General features: G+C 34.4%; 1 protein-coding gene across 16 annotated transcripts in view; it reads left to right on the top strand.

The window, feature by feature from the left end:
- PPIP5K2 (diphosphoinositol pentakisphosphate kinase 2) overlaps window positions 1-16,699 on the top strand; it is a 61,713-nt gene extending 45,014 nt beyond the window's left edge. For 2 of the 16 annotated variants that reach the window (XM_084881795.1, XM_084881803.1), the window contains exons 26-32: window positions 242-411; window positions 1,708-1,780; window positions 3,299-3,418; window positions 4,284-4,346; window positions 8,161-8,301; window positions 12,748-12,873; window positions 14,992-16,699. In XM_084881795.1, the coding sequence (XP_084737921.1) occupies window positions 242-411; window positions 1,708-1,780; window positions 3,299-3,418; window positions 4,284-4,346; window positions 8,161-8,301; window positions 12,748-12,873; window positions 14,992-15,104 (806 nt within the window). In that variant the 3' untranslated portion in view covers window positions 15,105-16,699. Of the gene's footprint in view, window positions 1-237; window positions 412-1,707; window positions 1,781-3,298; window positions 3,419-4,283; window positions 4,347-8,160; window positions 8,302-12,747; window positions 12,887-14,358; window positions 14,933-14,991 lie in introns of those variants that run through there. The other 14 variants (XM_084881807.1, XM_084881808.1, XM_084881810.1 and 11 more) reach the window with 10 other exon arrangements.
- Window positions 16,700-18,122: the final 1,423 nt, after the last annotated feature.

The following is an 18,122-nucleotide window of genomic DNA, read 5'->3' on the forward strand; positions in this document are numbered from 1 at the left end:
ATAAGGTAATTCTCACAATTTTTATCACAATACAATTAAATGTATGTATGTCATTCCTATCAGTTTCTCAGATATTGAAATATTTGGCTCCCAAATTACTGTTTTTAAAAAATTGATAAGCAAATGCGAACAAACTGTATTTTTTTTTCTTTCTGGTCATTGGCTCTGTTGTATCTAACTTTGCATGCTCTGCTTTTTTTTTTTTTTTTTTTTCTTTACCCCCTTTCTCACTTCCAGGAAGAGAGCCCCCTGAGTGTGTCTAGCCCAGAGGGTACTGGTACCTGGCTGCATTATACCAGTGGTGTGGGTACTGGGCGTCGAAGACGCAGATCAGGGGAACAAATCACTTCTTCCCCTGTCTCCCCCAAATCATTGGCTTTCACATCCAGTATTTTTGGCTCATGGCAACAGGTTTTTAAACTTTACTTCATTAAACATTTTTACTCCCTGCATTCAGAGCAACAAACAGCTATCTTTGAGGACATCTAATCCCTTATTTTACATCAGAGTAAATCCTTCTGTTTTTTTAATTTTGAGTTTATTTTAAAATGCTTATGATACCTAAAATATTTGGGGGAAATAAATGACTTAAATCGCATGTGTTTATCTTTTGTATTGGGATGGTTTAAAATATTCAGGATTTAAAAAATTAATAAATTACACAGTCCCGGTATTTTAGTTTGTTAGTAAAAATTTTAAAAAGAATAGAATTTTTCTTTGACCTAATTATCTTTTAAAACATTCAGAATCAAAATTACATAATTCACTGGTAAGAAAAATAATCTTTCCCCCATAATTGAAAAATGAGATTCCACTTGGAATTTGCTGAGAATGAACATTTTTTAAAATATCAAAATTTATGTGGCCCTGAATTAATTAGCAGGATACATCTAACAGTGATCATTCTCATTATTCCATTGTCTGGAAGTATCTAATTGAAAGGATACATTGGGTTTTTTTTAAGTTGTATTAATGTTTTAATGCTCTCTTTAAAATAAGAGGGGGCAATTTATGTCTGCCCAATAACAATATGGGTCAAATAAAATGATTTCTGAAGGACTTTCTGTGATGACATTTGGGATTTTTAAAAGTTTTTTTTGTTTTGTTTTTGTCTTTTTGTGTGTGTTTTTGTTTTGTTTTGTTTTTACAATGAAAGGTCTGCCTGTTACACATGACTTTTCCGAGAATTTTAGCTATTTCCTTTTGGAAATATAATGCTTTTGATTATAGGAAAAGGGATTATGGTATCCATTAAGGCTGTGAATATTTAAAGGTTACTCTGATAAAGCCCATGCATGGATCAGTAATTGTATGGTGACCTCAACAGTCTCTGTCTGTCTTTTCTTTTGTTTGTGATTGTTTTTCCTCCCTTCAAATACAGGAGCTGTTTAAGAGTGGGTATTTGGCTTCTTGTAAGAGAAGTGAAACTATATCATTCTATTAATTGTTTCTTTTCATCTGTCTTGCTTCATACATGATCTTTCATTCTTGAATGCCTGCTTTGCACCACTTCATTGCAAGGATCTCATATGAAATGAACTCCCTTGAGAAGGGGATCTTGCATGATCTTCGTATTCTATCTATTTCTACTAATATTTATCATACAGCTTATTAACCTTTGTCTGTCTGGAACAGGATGCAAATGAAATATGGACTTCTGAATTCATTTTACTGTTTTACCTCATTTATTTTGTTTTCCTTGTTCAGGCTGTTACTGAAAATGCTACTTACCTACGAACACCAAGAACTCTTGTGGAACAGAAACAGAATCCTCCTGTAGGTATGTGGTCTGAAAAAATTGTACTCCAAACCTTAAACTCACTATTTTGCACACATGTAAAACTCTTCAGTGGTGAAAACATGACCAATTGCTATGCTTTAGTTTTTGTTTAATTTAATGTACACTAATTTAGAAATGTTGAGTTGTAAAACTCAAAATATACAACAAAGTTTTGGTAAAATGAATTAAAAATAGCCTTTAGTTTTGTTTTATAACCCTTTTGAATGCCCACAATATAAACTACTTAGCTCAATTGCCAAGGCTAGTTTTTAATCTTTTATTCTGTAAGTTAAAATTCCAGCATGTTTCAACGTAGGAAGCAACTTCTTTTCCCAGTTGATAAAGATGAAAATAAGCTATTACATACAAAAAAGAACCCTCTTTTCTGATTAAAAAAAAGTCAAGTAGGGAGTGTTTCCGACCCCATCTGGGATTATTAATTTTTCGTTTGATCATCTCTTATGAAAAACCAATGCAAAACTAATGCAGTTAGCAATGTTACTTATTGACTTATAGAACACAATTGGTTTTTTGCTAACACGCAAACAAAGCAACATTAAAAAAGACCTTTCTAAGCTTATTTGCTTTTAAGCTCATTGTTGATAAACTATATGAGGTGATGGCATATTATTTTCTGGAAATAGCTGTCTAATTAGGTTTAATAAAAGCATAAGTAAGTTTCAACTGTGTATGTACTATGATCTTTATAGTAAGTATATGAACTGTCTATTGATGCCTACCTACTTGAAGATACTTCTTTAGTTAATTATATATAGCTAATGTTGATAGCTTTTACTATTTTCAAAATACTTTGTCTTATGTATTATGATGTATTAGCTAGATTTATTTAATCTTTACCCAGTAGTAAAAGTTTTGCTTGGTTGTAAAGACTTCTGCTACAAAATAAGCATCAATTTATTCTGGCTGTGTTTTATATGCTAATAATGTGTTTCATTGGGGTCTTATTAAAGATCTTAAGTCATTTAAGTATTGGAATTTAAACTGATTTAAGCCTGGATGACCTAAAAGTAATTGTTTTTACCTGGTCTTCTCACAAATAAGTAAACTTTGATTTGTTTTATATCATAACAAATACTGATAATTATTTAAAGACATACATCCAGAAATATTGATTTAATATAGCTTAATTTGTGCTCAGAGCACCCCCCCCCCCCCCCATGGCCTGTTCATGCAAATTGACTGACAGAATTCCTTATCATCCTAAATTAATTTTTATAATAATGTTTTAATATTTTAGTATGTGTATATCTAATTATTGTATGGACATATTATTTTCTTCAAAGACAACATTTTGTCCAGTGTTAAATGCCCTCATTTGTACATATGATAAATAGTGCTAGTTGATTGTATTGAAGTTGAATTACAAGCAGATTGTGAGCCTATTCAAGGCACTTCCAAATACGTGTGGTAAGAGCCATGTTATTGCATGCTGCATGAATTCCCAATGTGAATGGAAGAACACCCGTTGTTGTATGTATTTTCTCTAACTCCCATCAGGGTCTCACTGTGCGGGCCTGTTTAGCACCTCGGTGCTCGGGGGTTCTTCAAGCGCACCTAACCTACAGGATTATGCTCGTACTCATCGTAAAAAGCTGACCTCTTCTGGCTGCATAGATGGTATGTGCACACATGCACACTTATACCTACACCCACGCACACACCCAAGAGGAGACAGTATTTCACAAAGGCAAGCTTAAGGCCATTGACTGAATCAAGTGGAATCCTAGAATCCTTTGCCTAAAAGAATATCAATTCTCTCTGTTATCCACAGCTTGGATCCATTTTCATCAAACAGTGAATTATAGTTAGACTTAACAGTACTTATTCAATGAGTAGTTTGTTGAAATGTGAAATTTAGAACTGCATCATGTGTATTATTCTTTTAGATAGATGATAAGCCATATTATAAAGAATAAACCTATGATCTTTTAAACTTTGTTCATAGTTAACCCTTATTTTTGCTGATTGATCTTATAAATAGAAAAAAATATATTGGCAATATTTATAAAAATAAACAGAATGAGAATATTTTAGAATCCCTAGTTGAAGGAGATCCTCTCAGTACTGTTAATATAAGTTAAGTTTTAGTATTTAGGATGTTGTTGTTTTCTCAATCACATGAGGCTCAAGGAACCTTGTCCCTTTTGTTAATAGGAGTGGTAATTAGCCTTATCAGGATTAGCTTTATTGAAAACTTTTTCTTATGTATCCACAAATTTACCTTAGTCGGTAAAACATGGATTTGTCAGAGTTGCCAGCTCATCCTGCTTTTCTTCCTTTTGTCTATTTCATTAAATACTTTGCCTCTTTCATCATTTTACTTCTTCTCTAACTAGTATTTGGCTTATTACCTTCTCTCATTGTCCTTTCTGCATGTCACCTATTACTAACCTCCTTTTATATTTGTTTTTCCCCCTTTTTTTTAAGTGTCCTTCTTTTGGTAGCTGTTACGATTTCAGGTACCTGTTTTTCTCTTTCTCAGACGCCACACGCGGTTCTGCTGTTAAAAGGTTTTCTATCTCATTTGCTCGACACCCAACCAATGGTACGTTTTGCTTTTATTTTAAAAGATACTCCCTGCTTCATCCTTTTTTATTTTTATTTTATTTCAATATTTGGAATATACAGTATCATTCATTTATCCATCCTTAATTTCAATTGGCATGTAATTCCAGCTTATAATTCACCCAAAGTACTGATACTGGCTGGCTCCTCTTTTTAGCTTTAATTTGCACAATAATTTAACACTACTCATCAGACTTTAAATGAACACAATGATGATGAGTTTTAATACTAAATCAGCACCTGAAAATTTCCTCTAATTTCTGAGGTGATCTGTCTACACAAAATTTTTTTAATTAGTATTCTTTATTAATTCATAATAATTTTTGTTTTTGTTCCTAATTTTTTTTTTGAACACATGGTTGTTTATTGAGCTATTTAACAAATACAGAGCCACACTCATCAAATAACCAAATGAGATGTATCTTTGAGACATTCTTGGGAACCAGAGGATGTGGATTTCACTGTGTGGCATCATTTATCCCTGGCTCTTTGTCTGAAGCAAAACCCGACTTGGTCTGGAACACTCTGAAAATTTCATCCAGCATTCACTTACATGTTCACTGTTGTCAAGCAACCAGTTTCTTTTGGTACCACTGCTTTTTGTTAAAATTTGGAGAACCACTGATAGGAAGAAGACTAAGCTAAACATCTGGAAATCCAATTCAATTAAATTGAGTTTTTGAGGCTGAACAGGAAAGTGTTTTGTGGCCATTATTTATCCACCACATTGTTGCACTGCTACAGCTTTTTTACATGGAGCTTGTTTTTATGAGGCAAGAGGGAATGTTTACTGATCATCCTATCTAATAAAGAGGGAATATGCTAATTGACTGTCCCTCCCTCGAAGATGGTGGCACACACAGCCAATAAGGTGGAAATATTCTAATTATGGTGGTACCCATAGCCAATAAGGAGGGAATGTGCTAACTGACTGCCCTGCTCTCAAAGATGGCGGTGCCCACAACCACAAAATGGCAGCGCCCAGTTCCCTCAGCCCCCCAGCCGCCCAGGGCTAGCCCGAGGCACAGGCAAGCCTCTGATGGTGGCTGCCCAGCTGCCCAGGGCCGCCCAAGGCTCAGGTAACCGTGGCCAGCAGTGGCAGCAGCAGACATGTGATGGGGCATTGCCTTCCCCTGATCACCGGTCACTTCCCGCCCCTGAGGGCTCCTGGACTTTGAAGGGGGCAGGTCGGGCTGAGGGACATCCCCACCCCCCTCCAGTGCATGAGTTTTCATGCACTGGGCCTCTAGTTTTTAAATAATTCAGGATTAAGAATTTAAAAGAAAACATACAGGTTTTTATGGTTATCCAGAATAAAGGTATTTTTATCTTGGAACATTTTTTTCTTTTTAACTACTACTAAGTATTTCAAAAATTCAAGTCAGATCTTTCAAAAACTTGTATGAAACTAAAGGATTGAACACAAGTTTATAATTATTCTTCCCTTCTAGATCCTTTAATAGCACACCTAAATAACAATGCACCAATACTTCTTGAAGGTTGTATAAGATCTCATTCTCAACAAGTCAAAATGTAACCTCAAAGCTTAATGTGTTTTCCCTCCATTGTAGCTATCTAAATGCTACTTTTCGAAGAAAACGATTCTTACTTGATACACTTCAGCTTCGAAAGAACCTGCATGAGAACCAAAATCACAAGAAAAAGAGAAGTCATAAAATTCTAAGAGACCTTGCAGATTTAAGACTAAATATGTTTGTTGTTTTTTTTTTGCAGAATGCTTGTGCTTAATAGCCAGTATTGCAAGTTTTATATTGCAAGGAGTAATCTGTTTATTGAAGCTATTAAAAAAAAAGTACTGTTGTTAGATTTAACAGAAAGTATAATAATTTTATATTTCTTTGACTTAGGCTTTTAAAGAATGTGGATAGTCCACACATTGTGAAACTTAATCCATATAAAATGCATTTCATTCAACTCAAGAAATATTTCTTTGAGTCTTTTTTTTCTTTTTTATATTGTGTTGTCTGATCTGTCCTATGAATTGTCATTTGACTCTTTCACTTTTTATTTTTCCTAACTTTCATGTTATTTCCATCTTAACATATATCATGGACTTACCCCTGCCTCCATCTTTAGTTCAAGGAACGTGGTGAATCAAGTTATCTTCTGACAGTACTTTACCTTATTATCTGGGCCTCTGTGCTGAACATCTAAACCTCTGTAGGTGCTGGTTCATTTCTTCTGTGGAATTTCTAGGCTTCAGTGGTATGTTTTCATAGCTTCTAAACATGACAGCAGGTGGCTTTTTAAATTGCTGCGCTAACCCTTTCATCGTGCATTAAAGGAAATGTTTTACTGGAGATAAATGGGGGAAATTGTAGTCCAGAAGAACGTGATTATGTTGCCATTTGCCTGTTATAAAGTCTAATAGGCAAATGCAGGAAAATAGTTGTTACCGAAGACTTATAAACATTCTAAGGAAAGGATAAAAACCACATTGTTAATTGCAAAAGAAAGGGTTAGTGCTTATTTGCATGAATCTTGTATTTAAAAAAAAAAAAAAGTAATACTTGTGCAAACTTAGTTTCTTTAGTGTTTAATTTAGGTGCTTTAGCTGCTCTTATGGTATTATAGTTGTTGGTTGTTTTTTAAATACATGTATGTTCTGTCATACTTTGGTTTGCACTTGAAAATCAGACATTCCAGTTTTGTTAATCCTTTGGTTATATTTATAGGAAAGTTAAATTCTTTTTAACCAAATTTTTCCTATTCCAGTTAAGAATTAAGCATTTCTTGGGTCAATATTTTCTCCCAAAATTAAATAAATATGCCATTGTTAAAATGAGCACATACCTATTATTATAGATGCATAATTTTATAGCCCATTTGAGTTTAATTTTTATTTTTTAATTATATATTAAACTTAATATAAAACTTTTAAGTATTAAAAATATTTTCTTTGGAAGAAAATTAATTTGTGTTTTTGAAAGAGTATTGCAAAAGGACTTGTTAATTTTGGTTGTATAGGAAAGCAATTTTAAAATCCATTCAGTTGAATATGTAGACAAGACATTTTTATAAAAGGCAAATAATCTAGATCCTATTTGTTTTAAAAGAAAACTATGTTTAAACAATTGTTTTACTGATGGTATTAACACATATCTGCATGGTTTGTTTCATGAAATTCTTGTATTTCTGTGCCATTGTTGAATGCAAACATGTATATTTTGTATTGCTTTTTACTTGACTTAACTTTACCCAGCTAGCAATTTCCAATAATAGAATTATTGTGTTAATTAATTAAAGATGGGTGAAATATGTTCTGGTATTTTAATCTCAGCATAAGTTAATATTCTTTTGGGTTCACATTAGAGAGTATTGTTGGCCTTGGTAAGACTAGAAAAGTCTATAAAGTCTCTCTTGGCAAGTAATTACATATTGTTTTTTTTTAAAAAATTAACCTTTAGCATCCTGGAATCAGCTTATCCACCTTTCAAATAGAACTGCTTTTAAAATGTAAAATACTGAAAAATTATAATTTTTTTCTTTTTCCCCAGGTATTTTTCTTTAAGTATTATTTTTAGATTTTATGAAAGTATAGAATGAAATTGTGTGCATGCTGTACTATGTGATTACTTTAAAGTGAAATCTCTGTCACATCTTGTTCCAGGCCTGTGTTGCATAGCATCTGGTGTCATGACTTCAGAGATCCGTGTGTTTGCATGTGCTAGACTACAAAGACCTAAACTGTCCAGTCAAAACAATGCCCTGCTTCCTTTTTAATTACTGATTTTTTTCAATATCCAACTTTTGTTTTTGCTTTTGTTTTCCAGGCTTTGAGTTGTATTCCATGGTGCCATCTATTTGTCCTCTAGAAACTCTTCACAATGCCCTGTCTTTAAAGCAGGTGGATGAATTTCTTGCTTCCATTGCTTCTCCATCAAGTGAAGTTCCACAGACGGCCCCTGAGATCTGTAGGAAAATTATTATTGTTATTTGATATGGGGGACATAGATATTATTTGAATATAAAAAAAATTATAAAACAAACTCAAGTAGTGGTAGCGAATAGAATTTTAGGAGAGAAAGCAGTGTAAGGAAACATTATTTGGAATTCTTTGTTGTATTATGTAATATACCACTTTTTTTTGACTCCTCTCAAAACTTTTGTACAAAAAGGGAGGAAAAATATCTAAGGCCTAGCAATAGAAGTCAACAGCATAATATAGAGTCAGGGTCTTTTTTTCACATTCCTATTATATGTCATTTTATAATGAACTTTTTAAAAAATTGTAAAATATTCCATCTACATTAACCCATACATGCACACATGCCCATGGTAATTACTCATACTGATTCAGAAAGAACTTTTGACTAAGAAGAAAATGACTAATAACATTTTTTTCAAATTATGTTCTTCAGAAAACATTCTGAAGAAGTTGGTTTGTGTGTGAGATAAAAAAGGGTTTATGGCTAATTGAGTTTTGGAAACAATGTTATCTCCTATAATACAGATTTCCTTACAGAAGGACCTTAGCTGTTGTAACTATACCTCTTGGAATTACAGCCCCACTTGGAGGTATAGTTACAACAGCTAAGGTCCTTCTGTAAGGAAACGTGTACCCAGATTTTCCAAAACTTACCATTTGAGAAAATATATTTTGGTAATGTTTAAACATCTTGTAGTACTATTCTAAGGGATTTCATTTTAGGAAATGTTCAGGGTTACATTTTAGGTGTTAGGAGTCTGTTGGCTGTTGTCATTCTCAGCTCAATGAGATCTTTCAGCACATTGAAATTTCCAGTGTCAGATACATTAGTTTTGGGAGACAATGCTCTGCTTAGAGTTAAGAACCTGCTAGTTCTAGTAATATCTTAGAAAAATTACAAATTTCCTGTGTGCACCATTTTCCTCTTTGTAAACAGAATGCTATAAATATGTTTCTTGGAAGAATGAAATGGAGATCTTGGAATGAAAACCTCTTTCATATCTTGCTGTTACTCTCCTTCCCTTCCTGGGCCACCACACGTGCTATTTGAGAGAATTCTGTTCACATGGTATTCTATCCAAATGGTGCCCCTGCGTTTCTACAGTAGAGTGGCCTTTCCCTTTTCCTCTGCTTCTGGTAGTAGAGATCAACTTTCAGTCATTAGTTGAAACAGAGGAATCTTGGTATGATCTAAAATATCTCACTTTAAGTTTTGAGAAGTAGGCTTTAGTTTAAAAAATTACATATGAAATGGAAGAACATAGAGTAGGTATCAATGCTATTTAGAAGGTTTTCAAAGAATGACTTAAAGATAACAGCAGTAGTAATAATGGGTTTGTTTTGGAAAATATTTTGGTGAAATATGTGTAAAAAGGTCATTTTTGAAGGTTTATTGTGTGGTGCTGTTATTTTATGATGGCTTTATATCTGTGGTTAGTGAATTTACTTCATCAGAGTATATACTGAGGTAAATAAATGAAGAATATTAAATTCATTTTCCAGTTCTAATAAACTCTCCTCTGTGTCATGGACACAAGATGTAGTCAAATTCATGTGGCTCTCTTAAATTTTCATGCCATTACTTACTAAAGGAACTAAGTAAGAAAGTAAATATTGTTAATGCAGTTCATAGAATTGGGTGAACTTTAGAATTAATTTAGCTCATTAGTCTTCAAACTATATTCTCTGGAAGCTCCAGAAAAAGAGGGGTACTGAATGTGTCTTTCAGGGCTCCTTCAACTAGAGTATTTGCTTTGATCCATTTCATTTAACATTTGAGAAAAGGTTACTGTTTAAAGGAAACCACTTAGAGTGACACTGCTAAAGAAATCAACCAATTAGTGATCAAACAAGACTATAACTCAGGTCCTCTAAAATGTATGGGTTTCCTTATTGTTTTTGAATATTCAAATAGGATGCCAATTATGATAGAAGCATCTGAATCCTGTATTTATAGTGTAATTGCAGAATTAATATTTAGTAGTCACAATATACAGGGTGGGGCAAAAATAGGTTTATAGTTGTTTATATAGAAAAAGTACAATAATTAATGAATAATAATGTAGTAATAAATGAGTACATGTTTCATGTACTCACAACTGTAAACCTATTTTCCCCCATCCTGTATTTATATTATTTATACTTAATTCCCCAATTTGTCAAGGAAGAACCATCATAATATAGAACTATATTAATTGTGTGGTGTTACAAGGAAAAAAACATTCATCTTCTATCATTACAAAAGTTTTTTTTTTCCTCACCTAGGACAAAATTACTTTTGTGGTAACTAACTGGTTTATAATGGGGTACTGACAGTATCAGATTGAGGGAAAAGGTGTGAGAATCCCAACTAGATAAGTTAGAGCTAGAAGTTAACACAATCTATACAATTCCCTTGCATGAATATACATCTTAGCTGGGTAATATAGGAAGACAATATGGTTTATTTAATTATTGTAATCTAGTTAGTTTATTCTCAGATAGGATAGTTTATTTTATTTTATTTATTTTTTTTATCTCCCCGCATTTTTTCTTGGCACAAATAATTATTTTTATTATTTTTTTAAATAGATTTTTATTTTTCAGATTATTACCATTGTTCCTCTTTTTTTCTTCCATTGCTCCCCTCCACCAGGTTCCTACCCCACTCTTTGCCCTTTCCCCACCCTCCACTGTCCTCATCCATAGGTGTACAATTTTTGTTCAGTCTCTTCCCGCAGCCTCCACTCTCCTTTTCCCTGAGAATCGTCAGTCCACTCCCTTTCTATACCTGTGATTCTATTATATTCACCAGTTAATACTGTTCATCAGATTTTTTAATTCCCTTGGTTTTTAGATTCACTTGTTGATAGTTAAGTATTTGTTGTTCATAATTTTTATCTTTATCTTCTTCCTCCTCTTAAAGAATACTTTTCAGCATTTCATGTAATTCTGGTTTGTGAGTGATGAACTCCTTTAGTTTTGTTTTTTTGTTGTTTTTTTTTGTTGTTGTTTTGTTGGTTTGTTTTTTTTTTTTGTGTGTGTGTGTGTGTGAAGCTCTTTATCTGGCCTTCCATTCTGAGTGATAGCTTTGCTGGGTAGAGTAATCTTGGTTGTAGGTTCTTGCTATTCATCACTTTGAATATTTCTTGCCATTCCCGTCTGGCCTGCATGGTTTCTGTTGAGAAATCAGCTGACAGTCATATGGATGCTCCTTTATAGGTAACTAACTGCTTTTCTCTTGCTGCTTTTAATATTCTCCCTTTGTCTTTTGTTCTTGGAATTTTAATTATGATGTGTCTTGGTGTGGTCCTCTTTGGGTTCCTTTTGTTTGGGGTTCTGTGTGCTTCCTGGGCTTGTAAGTTTCTTTTTTTCACCAGGTGGTTTTCAGTATCTTGCCAATAGGTTTTCAGTATCTTGCTCTCTCTCTTCTTCTGGGACCCCCATAATTCTGATGTTGGTTCGCTTGAAGTTGTCCCAGAGGCTTCTTACACTATCTTCAACTTTCTGGATTCTCTTCTCTTCTTGCTTCTGCAGAGGAGTGTCCTCTGGTTCTTTGTGTTCCAAATCTTTGACTTGATTCTTGGGATCTTCCATTCTGTTTTTAGGACTCTGTATAATATTTTTATTTCAGTCAGTGTAAGCTTTATTTCTAGTTAATCCCTTTTCATATCCTCAAAGGTCTCGTTTATTTTATCGGCTTTTTCTAGGAAATTCTTGAAAAACCTTATAACTGTGGTTTTGAACTCTATGTTCATTCTTTTGCTTTCCTCCATTTCCTTCCTTTGTGGCCTGCCTCTTCTCTGCATTTTAACTGCTTCCCTGAGTTGATGGAGTAGTTTTGTGTGCTAGGTGTCCTAGCTGGGCCCAGTAGCTCAGCCTTCCCAGTTACCTGAGGTGGACAGTCTTGGTGCAGCCCTTTGTGGACTGTGTAGGCAGTCTTGTTGTTAAGCCTTGCTTGTTGTTGGTATCACTGGGGAGAGTTGATCTCCAAGCCCTTACATAGGATAGTTTAAAGATGAATCTATCGTGCTTATTTATTTCTGAATCTCTATTTGATGTTTTTGAGAGAAAAACAGTTTGGGACTCTGTTTTCTGTTACCAGTCAATAAAACTATGCTGTCAGCTGTCATCCCTTAAGTATCTGAGTTTCTACTAGGGCAGAATAAAGTTGTCTGTTGCTCTATTCTTATTAGCATTCCTTTGAGAATACTGTCAAATGCTTATTGTTTACAATATAAATAGAACATGTGTTTGACTAAGAGTATTAGAAAAGGTCCTATAGGAAAGAGGGATTTGCTGAATTTAGTCTGAAAACCATGTCTTATCAGTTTTCCCCTATTATTTACTGTGTAAAAAAATACATCTGTGAAACATGTCAAAAGAAATTTTCTAAAATGTAAAGATAGAATTGACAGAAAATTATTGAATTACCACTATTTTTTTTTTTCAGCCTCCACAGCTTCACGTCCCAGTTCAGTAATGAGAGGAAAAACACCTTTAAATACATATACACCTGCAAAGATCCTCCCAACACCACCAGCTACCTTAAAAAGTACTAAAGCAAGCAGCAAACCAGGTTAGGTGAATGTGTAAGTTTATAGATTCTATATAGCAATTAGCTTGCTTTTTAACTGTGTGATCTATTTTAAGTGGGATCATTACACTCTAAGAAGTTAATTGATCCTAACAGTTAAAAAATCTTGCTGTAGCTCTGGCCAGTATGGCTCAGTTGATTGGGCTTCATCCTATACACCAAAAGGATGCTGGTTCAATTTCTGATCTGGACACATCCCTGGTAGGGGGTAAGCTGGAGGCAGCTGATCAATGTTTTGCTCTCACATCAATGTTTCTCTGTCTCCCTCTCCCTTCCTTTCTAAAAATCAATTAAAATATGTATTTTTAAAATCTTACTGTAGTCTCTTGATATGTATGTATTTTTTTCTCTATTGTCTTCTCCTTCCCCCACATCTGTTAATAAAATGTATTCCATACTCATACATTTTTCCAAACTAATTTATGGACTGTATTCCTTTGGTTTTCTGTTAAGCTTAGACATAATTTTATATGAAAGGATGTTTTAGGAGGGGCAGAGGATAATAACCTTTGTTATTGTTCACTTTTACCTGTTATTTTTAATTCTACTGTCAAACCCATTTAGTAAATTTTTTATTCCAAATATTTATTATTTAAATTTAGACATTCTTTTTCTTTATAGTTTTTCTTTAGAGATTTTCAATATTTTTTTCATTATAAGCATATTTTCTTTTGTTCTTAGACATAGCTAAAATAGTTGCTTTCAAGTTCTTATCTATTAATGTGGCTGACCTCAGAATTAGTCTCTATGAATTTACCCATTGTCAGAGAGGAAGATGTTTTTTCATATATTGAGTAATCTTGGATTATATCCTAGATATTATGAATGATATACGATAGAAACTTTGGACTCTATTATTTGTTATGTTCCTCCAAAGAGTATTGGGTTGTTTTGATTTTTCTAAAGCAAAGAGTTAACTTTGACTGACCTCAAGTTGCAAAACTCTGCCCCTTGAAGTGGCTGGCAGCTCCACTGTCACTCATTTTTTTAGGCCTTAGCTGGAATTCTTAGAGCTTGCTCTACTCATGTCATACGTTTAATCTGTTTGTATAACAAATTGGAGGCTCTCTGACCTTCCAGTAGCTGTGGTTTCCCAATGCCCGTCTTCTGGTTTTTTAAAAAGGGGTTGGGAGTTAGGGTTGGGTTTGGGGGAAGATACCCATCTCATGATGTTCACTTCTTTCAAGTGTTGATTTTTTTTCCCCCCAGTATGTGCCTGCCTTTGTTCACTCTTCCAAGTCTTCAGTAACTCTTTCATACTTTATTCAGAGTTAATACTTGTTATGTGCAGGAAGATTCATCTGACATGAGCTTACCCATTTATATAGACATGTAACTCAGCTTAGAATTGCTTTTTGATAACCCAGAGTATGATGTTTGCATGTAGAAGGATGAGTCCTAAGCCAATTTTCTAGTTTTCTAGCCTTTTAACTTTTTTTTTTAATCTATTTTATTGTTTTTTTACAGAGAGAAAGAGAGAGGGATAGAGAGTTAGAAACATCGATGAGAGAGAATCATCAATCAGCTGGGGATGTGCCCACAACCAAGGTACATACCCTTCACCGGAATCGAACCTGGGACCCTTTAGTCCGCAGGCCAATGCTCTATCCACTGAGCAAAACTGGTTTTGGCTAGCCTTTTAACTTTTTAAATAGGGATGAAATAGGATATATAGGAGAAAATTGATGTTTATTGGGAAACTGATGAGTTTTATTTTAAGTATGTTAAGTTTATGTTTCCTGTTAGAGATTTCTAGTAGGATATACAGATCTTAAGGTAGGGGAAAGGCCTGGGCAAGAATTATGAATTTGAGTGTTGTTAGCACAGTGGATGTTAGTTAAAATGATGGAATAAATTAGTTTTCCAGGAAGAATGTAGAGTGGGAAAAAAAAATGTGTTTGGTGAATGCAGCCCATTGACACTTCTTTTCTGTATTGGTGTTGAATTCTCAAAATTTAAAAATGCTCTATTAAATGTTGCAATGTTTCACTTACATTATAATTACAACATAAACTGTATTATTTTGTCACTCATCAGTATTACTACCCTTTGGTTGCTTGTGAAAATCTAAGCAATAGTTTTTTTTCTTTTTTTGTTTAGCTACCAGCGGACCTTCTAGTGCAGTTATTCCTAATACCTCAAGCCGAAAAAAGATTATGAGTAGCAAAACAGAAGTGCATGAACACAAAAAAACCACTGGGAAGAAGAAATAAAATCTTCTTAGCCGGAGCTAGAAATCCTTATACTTACCAAAATCACATGTTCATTAGAAAAAAACGTGATAAGCCTTGGCTAAAAACTGTCAAAGCAAGTAATTTATGTTTCTTGTTATACATCTCTGTATTCATTTAAAAATATGTTAAATCTAGATAATTCTTTGTATAGTTTCAGGTAAGAAACCTTTGTCATGATCTGGGAATCTTTAAAACCATGTTTATTAGCGTTTTATGAGTAGCAAAACTTATGGTGATAGAGGTCTGTTGTTCTGAATATGATGTTTACCGTATGCCTGTGGGAAGAAAAGGAACATGAATGCCCAGCTGGCCTGTACCATGTGGCTCCAGTAATGCTGTTTAATGAAGAATCTGTGAAGTGGCTTCTGTACTCACTTTCAGTATCGTGGATTGTGTATCAGCTGTAAAACCTGTAGCTTGGGTTGAAATTTGATGGTCAGAATTACATATTTCAGGCTTTAAAAAAGTACATTTCCAAAGAGATATTGACCATTTAGATTATAACACCCCCCCCCCCAGTTGTTACAATTACATATATGCTGCAATATTTAATAACTGGAGTTACAGGATAAGGGTTATTTTTTTTTTCAATCTGTGCTTTGAATTTTTTTATTGTGTGTTATTTAAAATATTACAGATACAGCTGGGATAGCTACATCTTTATGTGCATAAATTTGTATATTAATTTGTAGAAAATATTTTCTTTATATATTTTCTTACCATAAGGTGCTTTTGTTCAGAAAAATTTTGCTCCACAAATTGGCAAGAAAGTCATCCTTAGAGTTTCTTTTTAAGATATAGATGACAAGTTTATAAATGTAACATTTATTTTCGGTTCTTTTTAGATCTAAGGAACTCAAATTCAGAAATAGAAATCATCAATGTGAGAAGACTATCTGAATTCTGTAGTTAGTACAGATTATACATAGCATCTGTTTTTACTCCATCCTTATCTCTAGTGTATCAGTTGATTTCACTAAGAAACCTTAAAGATTGAGGATTTGAAATAAATGCTTTTTTCAAGTGATTAGATTTCAAAGGGAAATTAAGATTGTGTTGTGATTTCATCTATGATGTAAAAAAAAATATTATCCTTGGTGCTTTTTCCCCTCTGCGCAAATAGTTAATTATATGCCACTTATAATGACTTAAACTGTAAACCAAACAATGCAACCTGATAAGAATTTCATGCATTGCCAGTCAGGTAACTTAAACTGCTAGAGCATTAGCTTGAAACTTATAGTTAAAAAATTATTGAATTCTCATATGAATACAACTATTACAGTTCTTCAAAAGAGACTCTACTAACCTTAAATCATCATATATGAACTGACTTTTAGAAAATAATCATATTACATGTTTTAAAAGGTACCAGATGTGAAATCACAAATATATACAATTATGTAAGTTCATATACTTCACATGAATGTAAATGTATTATACGGAGACATGTCTTGTAAACAGTCGAATGTATCTAAGCTTTTTGTATGTGAAAATGTGGTTAATGTGCTCATAGTGGGAGTTAGGAACCCACTTTTATTTTTTAAGTGAATTAAAATATTTTATTTCCAGAATCAGAGAGTGGCTTAAATGGCAAATTTTTATTTGTTTCTACATCCACCCATCCTCCTCCCCCTGTAATCATCACACTGTTGTCCTGTCCATGAGTTCTCTCTTTTCCTTTTTTGTTCAACAATAACCCTGCCCACATCCCTGCATCAGAGCTGTTTGTGAGTCTCTTCTATTTTGCTTATTAGTCCAGTTTATTCATTAAATTCCACATATGAATGAAATCCTCTGCCACTTTCACTTCAGTGTGATAGGGCCAATCTGTGTGGTCATCTGTCTACTTCCGAATGATTAACGGTCTCCAGGAGAATGCTGTTTGTGGAGATGGTCCTGGGGTCATGTTCCCCCAAAGCTTCAGCACTGTTGCTATTTGGGACCAGATAATTCTTTGTGGGAGGATGTCCTGCACATTGTACAATGGTTAGCAGTATCTCTGTGCCAGGCTGCAAGGATTGAGGTCATCAGTTAAGACAGTGAGCCAAAATGAAAACAGCAAGTCTTTATTCACTTACTGTGATAATCTAAGCAAGAGGCCAAAAAGAAATGTAGTGCTGGCTCCTCGTGGCATTTCTGCCATGGAATGGCACTAGGCAAGGTCAATCAAATGGCATGTGGTTCAGATGGAGGAAATGGTCTCACTGCTGACAGCACTGAACAAAAGGTTCCTGCCATTTTGTGAACCCAGGAGACTGGGGGCGGGGCGGAGGGGGGCGGTACAGGTCAGGAGTGGAATCTCAGTGAAGACAGCTAAAAGGTATCTCAGTCCAGGTCCCTGATCAGGTCATGGAGTTGCCTGAGCTAGGAACACAGGTATGCATATGAGATGCTGGCTGAGGGGGCCTGAATCCTTGACTACAGCTCTCTTAGAAGACTGTTGGTAGAACAATCTTACTCTATGAAGCCTGCTAGGCAACACCTTTGTAACTGCCTATGGTAAGGCCTGAAAGATCATTCTTAGGATTTTGATCTGGAGCCAGTCTCCTTATTCTGCATCTCAGCTGCAAAAACTAGTGTGGGTTGAAATTTGATGGTCTATGTGTCAGTAGCATCCCCCTAAATTTTGAGAATCAGAAATGTCTCCAGATATTACATATGTCTCTTGGTGGGTAGAATCACACCCAGTTAAGAACCACTGCCCTTGACAAAACTGGTTTTGCTCAGTGGATAGAGCATCAGCTTGCGGACTGAAGGGTCCCGGGTTCTACCGGTCAAGGGCATGTACCTTGATTGCGGGCACATCCCCAGTAGGGGTTGTACAAGAGGCAGCTGATCAATGATTCATCCATGTTTCTATCTCTCTCCCTTCCTCTCTCTAAAAAAATCAATAAAATATGTTTAAAAACAAACAAACAAAAAAAAAAACAACAACACTGCCCTACAGCACAAGATTGTGTGACGAAAACAAGGATATATGATCCAAGTTAGGGT

This window comes from Pipistrellus hanaki, assembly GCF_964339955.1.
Source record: "Pipistrellus hanaki genome assembly, chromosome: 4".
In the NCBI taxonomy this organism is placed as follows: domain Eukaryota; kingdom Metazoa; phylum Chordata; class Mammalia; order Chiroptera; family Vespertilionidae; genus Pipistrellus; species Pipistrellus hanaki.